The sequence below is a fragment of the Delphinapterus leucas genome, chromosome 3, assembly GCF_059928025.1.
Source record: "Delphinapterus leucas isolate spDelLeu-1000000601 "Yukka" chromosome 3, BTC_Dleu_Yukka2, whole genome shotgun sequence".
Lineage (NCBI taxonomy): Eukaryota > Metazoa > Chordata > Mammalia > Artiodactyla > Monodontidae > Delphinapterus > Delphinapterus leucas.
In genome coordinates this window covers 161,997,055-162,003,988 of record NC_143131.1, presented here as the reverse complement: position 1 = coordinate 162,003,988, position 6,934 = coordinate 161,997,055, and the positions used below count along the sequence as shown (strand labels likewise).

Below are 6,934 nucleotides of genomic sequence, written 5' to 3'. Positions count from 1 at the left end.
GGATGGTCAGTTCCTTTAAAAAATTAAGCACGTGATTATCATACATATCGATGTTGCACCCCATTTATCCCACACAGACTTGTGGTTACAAAGTCTGTACCTGCATGTTTAAAACAGCTTTACTTAAAATAGCTCCAAACTAGAAACAATCCAGATGACCTTCAATGGGTGAACGGTTAAATGGTGGTACAATATCCATCCATCTAGTGGAATACTACACAGCAGTAGAAATCTCCATGAATCCTGAGATTATCATGAGTGAAAAAAGCCAATCCCCAAAGGTTACATACTCTATGATTCCACTTATATAAATTCTTGAAATGTTATATAGATGATAGATAGATAGATAGATAGATAGATAGATAGAAATGGAGCACATCTTTGTGTTTGCCAGGAGTTAATTAAGGAGTGAGTGTGGGAGGGTCATGTGTGTGACCATAAAAGGGCAAAATGAGGACTCTTGTGGTGATTCAGTATTTTGGCTGAATCTGGTCAATATACCAGTTATGTTATTATACTTTAGTTTTCTGAGATGTTACCATGAGGGAAACCTGAGTAAAGGACACAAGGGATCTCTCTGAGACCTCTCTGTATTATCTGTCACAACATGTGAAATTACAGTGATCTCAAAATAAAAAGTTTCCTTTATTAAAAAAAAAAGGAACATCAAGTGATTTTGTCATGTGTGTGTTTATATACTAAAACTATCTTCTGACATAAGAAACACCAGGTTCCATTCTAATGGGAAGAATTTTAGGCTCAGAAACATTAAACAAGTTCTGTTATCACACAGTTAAGAAATGATGAAGGCAGGATTGAGCACAATTATCTCTGAATGTCTAAGTTGTCTCTGATGTTAAAGGATCCTCCATGCAGGAAGCATGATGGAGAGAGTAGAGAGAAAGGTTAACAGGTCCCAAGTCACCTGGAAAGTGAGCACCTCCCTGCCCCTTGGACTCTCTATAATGCTGGGTCCCATCCAAGCATCCAGCACAAGGCAGAAAGGGATGAGGGTCACAGTCATTTATTTTCACATTTTTTTCCCTCATTACATTGGGCTAGGAAAAAAGAAGTCATGAGTGTATAGAATTGTGCTAGTCCATTGTCTGTCCTTCGAATCAAACTGGGATTCAGGGTCCAGCTGTAAGTTCTCACTCTGACTCATTGTCAGAGAGAGTTGACCACTGTTGCTGGGGGCCAGGGTGTAGGGAGAGAAATGCAGGAAATAGGCATGGACTTGACTGTGGAAGGTTCATGTTCCAGGGCTCCCATCTGGGTACCTGAGGATCCTCTATGTAGATCATATGTGGGGGAGCCCACAGCAGCTCCTCAAAGCAATCAGGGATGGCACACGCAGGGGGCTGGTACTCAGGTGGTGGGACATCAGCCACTTCTGCACAGGGAGGACATGAGAGAGAGAGATGACATCACCTACCCTCCTCCTGAATCTATGCCTATTACTTAGTCTGGCCCAGGGGGCCATGTCGACTCTAAACCAGGCCATGAGTAAAGTCCCTCATTGTTTTGGTGACAAAGAGGAGAAATAGAGAGGAGCAGGTAAATGCTGAGAACATCAAGTTCTTTGTGCTGTGTGAAGGCGGTAGCCTGTGGGCAGGGACCAGTCCCATCATGCTGCCCTTCTCAGGAGACAGTGCAATGTCTGGGCCAGCTGATGCCACTTACTAAATAACCATGAATATGAATATAAGAGACAAACCTGAGAAGTCCTTGTTCTCCCCTCTGTGTTCTAGGATCCTGTGAAGGGCCTCTCCATAAGGACATGGCAAGGGTTCACTCCTTGGTCTCTGGTTGGCTTCATGAATAGTCCAATATAAGTCCTGCATGTTTATTAGCATCTGGAGACATTTTCTCCTGCTCTTATTTATGCCCCTCTGCTTGAGATGCCTGGCAATTATTCTTGATGCTACGTGATAATTCTTCTTTAACTCTTCACCTTCAAGGATTTCCCATTCTTGTAGGAAACTCCTAATCTCATGGTTGCTCCAAGGTTTAACACACTGGTCTGGAAAGGAGAGAGGGATGTAGATATGCTCTGGCATATCTCACATGCACACTTGAGGGTTTCTCAGAGACCCTCCCTCTACACTGATAGGTCCAAACGTGACTCTATCCAGTTAGTGGGAGGTGACAAAATTTAACATGAGATGTTGAGGGATTCATCATCAACCTGAGTCCTAATGCCAAGCCATAGTCACTGGAACAGGTCAGGAAAGCATCTGAGAGCCTGATGTTATTCCAGTTGCATAAGCTAATTTCAGAGAATATTGACAGGGCTTTGATGGTTCATTTACTTCCTGGGAGGGCCTCCTGAAGAGGGGTTCACTTCCCACCCCCCAATGGGGCCTTTCACTGCCTCTGGTCACCGGGGCTGGGGGCGGGGACAGAGAGGTCCCAGGACTCTGAGGAAGCCCTGTCCTCCCTGGGGCCTGAGATGAGCAGTTCATACTGGGAAGCTGAAGGAGGTGAGATAGAAAGTTTTCTCTAATTAAACATGACTGAGAACATCTTACCTGAGGGCAGTTCTTCTCCCTGGGTTTCTTTTACCTTCTCTACTTCCTGGAGGTGTCTAGTAATTTCAGGCTGAAATATCACTTTCTAATGAAAAATAAAATAAAAGATGACTATTGACACAGTAGGTAATCTCTTAACAACCTACTTGTGATTGCTTAAATAATTATCCAATCACAGCAATGAAAATAAAAATCAATCTTAAGAACAGATCTAGAAAACATTCTGCAATAACAGAGAATATTAGTTGCAAACTATTAACAAATGAGTTATTTCAAAACAAAGCAGATTTCTTTATTTATGCACCCTGGCACTGAACCAGGAGAAAGCCAGAGGAACTATTGAACCAAAGGTTTTCAGACACAGGACCAACAGGAACACAGGACAGTGGTTTGAAAGAAAAAAAACAAGTGAAGGGGATCCACAAGGGCCACACAGAGTGCCTCAGGGTGTCCAGACCTTAGAGCAAGGAGAGGGATCCAAACAGGGCCTGGGAGTCCAGGCTGAGATCTTGGAGGAGTGAATGCTGCTGGATATCCTGTATCACAATGGCAAGTACAGGACAAGGAAGCTGCACAGGAGACAGACAGACAGACAGGGACAGAGAGATGAAGGGAACTCTGAAGATTACTGGGAGGTCCCCTGTCTAAGGACATATGAGCCCTGTGTGGGCAGGAACTGCCTGGACTGAGTAAGAGCCACTGGAAAAGAGCAGGTTGGGAAATTGCTGGGGTCACTCAGACCAAGAAGAATCTTTGCTCCCAGCAGCCAGAGTGAAACCAAAAACCCTAATCCAAGGTTTTCAGACAGACTGCTCAGAAAGGGTATTGCCTCAGTAGTGCGGCCAAACTATCCAGACAGAAGCCTGTCCTGGTCCCAACTAACGAAGATTCAAAGCAATCCTCAAAAGGCTCAAACTGTTTTGAAGTACCTTCTCTGCACCAGAACAAAGTCCAACATTAGTTCAAGGAACACAGAATATCTAGCACTCCAAAATGCACAATGTGGATCTCCCACTTAGAATTACCTGGAATGCAACAAAACAGGAATACAATTCGTCACTAGCAGAAACTTGATCCATAGACTCAGAAGTGACACCGGTGGCAGAATTAGTAGAGAAAGGCTTTAAAGCAGCCATTAGAAACGGACTCCCTGTGATTAAGTGTGGAGAAGCAGTAGCATAAGGAGATAATAGGAAGATATAAGCAGCCTATATGGAACTTCTAGAGATAAGAAATACTCTACCTAAATGAAATATCAAAGTAGACACATAATCCCATTAAAACCATAAATTTGTGAGAAACATCCATCAAGCACGAGAGTGGCAGCTCAGAACATCTGTGAAGGTCATGAACCCAAGAACCACAGTGCCGGCTTCTCATTCCTAGCTTTGAAGTTACAACTGTGGGTCCCTGTTCAGGGTAGTTGCCATGCAGTGCCTTGGTGCCTTCTCTGTGAGATGAGTATAGTCATAACACCTTCCATCAGGCTTTCTATGAGGATTAAATGAGTGAATATATGCAAAGAACAGAGAAGGTTGTGGGTGTACTTTTAATGACTGCAAAAGTACTTATGAAATAAAATGAAAGACAAATAACCCAACCATATTCCCACAAACACACAGGAATCAGGTTTCCTCCAATTTACCTCCATTTTTATTCTGAGTTTTCTCTGCAGCCTCAGGGCCTAATCCAGGAGCTGAAGAGAGCAGGCACTTACTCTGCTTTGCTGGAATTCAGGAGATTAGGTGATCTCCTGAAATGTGTCTGGTCCTCTCTGCTTCTGGTAGTCTCTGAAGCTCTTGGGAGGTCTAGCAGCTATTAAATACCTTGGGTGTGATTGAATCAGACACACCCAGTATACTCTCTTTGGATTAACCGAGGATAAACCAATTTAGTACTTTTATTACAACTGCAAAATCCCTTTAATGCAGCACCTACAATACAGTTTGATTGGATAACTGGGATAGGATTAACTAGAGATTAATACTGGGTTAACTCCATTATTGATTCCAAGGATCTCTAGGCTCCAGTGTCCTCAAAGGCAAAGTGAGAGTTTGTGACATTCCTACAAATGAACCACCCTCCCCTCCCGTGGGTTAGAGCTAAGGGTCAGGGAAGCCCTTTGGGTTTGGCTCAAGGACTATGTGTGTCATGTAGAGGGTGGTTTCAGTGGAGGGTTAGGGGAAGAGCCCAGGCCTCGGCTGGTGAGGGTGGTCACAAATTCTAGAGATGCATGTGGGACACTTTATGAAGGACTTAATTTGAAAGAAGGGTTTAGGGAGGGGAGGAGAGGGGGAGAACAGAGCTTTTCTTTTTATAAGAGAACATTTTTCAAAGAGAATTGTTTATGCTAAAGGAGGGACACAGAGGGAGAATGTGAGGGGGATTTATAGATGGGACAACTGATGCTGGGAGAGAAGGAAGGTGCTTAGATTGTCACCAAGAAGGTTGGCAACACAGTGCTTAGAATTTTTTGCCCTCAGAATCTCAGATGTAGTCTAGGCTACTATGGACCTTACTCAGAATTAATTTTGAATCTTCAAAACTATCTAAGAATCATCCACAAATCTACCCAATGATTCAGATTTACGGAGTTTATATTATGACAAGACAGGGGAGGGGCATATACAGTGAGTGGTATCATCTTAAATCAGCTCAAACTTAATGTGTAGTGGCTCCAGAGTCATCCTTGATTCTTTTCATGTCACCTAAATATATATATATATTGCAGGTAACTTCTTCCACCTGGTGCGGGTTTCAGCACCTGCAGAACAGCTTAAAGAACATGACTTAGAAATTATCTATAGCCCTTGAGCTGGAACTAAAAGTCCTCGACTTTGTTTAATGGCTGAACCATTATTTTGGCTTATTGACTGTTTTCCTTTCTGCATTCTCTCACTTCTGATTAAATTTATTCTTTGGAACTTGACGAAGGTCTAGGAGGATAAAGTTTTTCTATAGATAATAAGAGGCAGGTGGAGAACATGGGGGCGTTTCTGTCCTGGGAAGGACCCATAGGGCCCTGCTCAGTTACAGTCTCAGGACCTGGAGCTCCTAAGGGCAGAAACTGGTCCCAATGCCCAGGAACTGACCACCACCCACAGTGGGCACTGGGTATGAAGGCTCTGGTTCTCAATGAAAGTACTGAGCCTCAGAACTCCAACTTGCTCTGTGATTTTGTATACATCCTATGTTTTCTTTGAGTCCTTGTATCTTCCCCTGAAAGGAGGGGGTAGGGAGGGGACTTACGTCTTACAAGTGATTGAGTCAGGTTAATCCAGTACATTATCCTTTTGACTCACTGACTACATCTGCCAAATCCCTTCAGCTGTACCTAAACTAGTGTAAGATTGGATAATTTGGAGATGATGTGTTTGATCTCAACTAGAGCAGTGATTCTAAAGGATTCTAGGCCCTGTATCCCACCTGCAAAATAAGCTGTCTCATCTCTACAAATGCACACCCCTGATTCTTGAATTCTTTAACTTCACAAAGAGCTCCAGTCAAAAAGAAAGTGCTGAACCCCAGCCTCTATAAAACTGTGGAATTAGCTAGGTTTTCTTTACTCTGGAATTAAAATAATTCTGGCTTTAAGGGTCTTTCCCATGGACAACAGCAGTAGAATCCTCAGGGGCAACCTTGCTCATACAGTCCTTGATGTTCACACCAAATCTCCTTATAGGGTCTTACTGGACAGAAGAGATTGCCCTGGGGAAGGGCCCCTGGTGAAGGGATGGTGGTGCTACAGTCCCAGGAAGATGTGCCTATGTCCACACCTGTTGGTGACTGATGTGTTGGTGGATTGCCCATGTCAACAGGTCCTGGCTGTGTCCCTCTGCTTGTGAGTTGATATACAAGTAGTGATTCTGAACCAATCCCACCCTCAGCCACAAATGTTCTACTCTACCCAGGGGCAAGATAATGGAGCTCCTCTAGTGATCCATCAGCCAACTGAGCTCTCAGCAAGCCTATCGTCTCCATGGGAAAGCAATATTGTGAAGGACCTGCAGTACTAGTTATTGTGCCTTATTTTAGTCATTGTTAAAAAAAGTGAATTAATAAGGTTACATGTGTGTAAATGACAATAAAAGTTGTTCAAGGGAAAGATTTGTGAAATTTGGACTTACACAAAAGTAAAATAATGTTTATAAATTTGACCCAGGAAATGTGGAGACACAGGTTTTAAAAAAAATTTTTATTAGAGTATAGTTGATTTACAATGTTGTGTTAGTTTCAGGTGTACGGCAAAGTGCATCAGATAATATGTGTATATATATATATATCTCCATCCTTTTTTAGATTCTTTTCCCATATAGGTCATTACAGAGTATTGAGTAGAGTTCCCTGTGCTATACAGGAGGTCCTTGTTATCTATTTTATATATAGAAGAATGTATATGTCAA

At 42.8% G+C, this 6,934-nt stretch overlaps 1 protein-coding gene across 1 annotated transcript; it reads right to left on the bottom strand.

Moving 5' to 3' along the window:
- Window positions 1-1,030: 1,030 nt before the first annotated feature.
- On the bottom strand, window positions 1,031-6,341 carry LOC149749899 (uncharacterized protein MSANTD5-like). The gene is made up of 4 exons (XM_089908616.1): window positions 6,222-6,341; window positions 2,518-2,616; window positions 1,718-2,018; window positions 1,031-1,393 (listed from the first exon to the last, which is right to left on the bottom strand). The coding sequence occupies exons 1-4, from the start codon at window positions 6,339-6,341 to the stop codon at window positions 1,152-1,154; spliced, it is 762 nt and encodes a 253-aa protein (XP_089764742.1). The 3' UTR covers window positions 1,031-1,151.
- Between the last annotated feature and the right edge of the window lie 593 nt (window positions 6,342-6,934).

Coding starts and splice junctions, on each gene's coding strand:
- LOC149749899 (XM_089908616.1), bottom strand. CDS start 6,341: ATGGGCAATCCACCAACACATCAGTCACCAACAGGTGTGGACATAGGC. Junction 2,617..6,221: donor AGGGCAATCTCTTCTGTCCA/GTAAGACCCTAT, acceptor ATTTTTCATTAG/AAAGTGATATTTCAGCCTGA. Junction 2,019..2,517: donor CCTCAGGTAAGATGTTCTCA/GTCATGTTTAAT, acceptor TTTCCAGACCAG/TGTGTTAAACCTTGGAGCAA.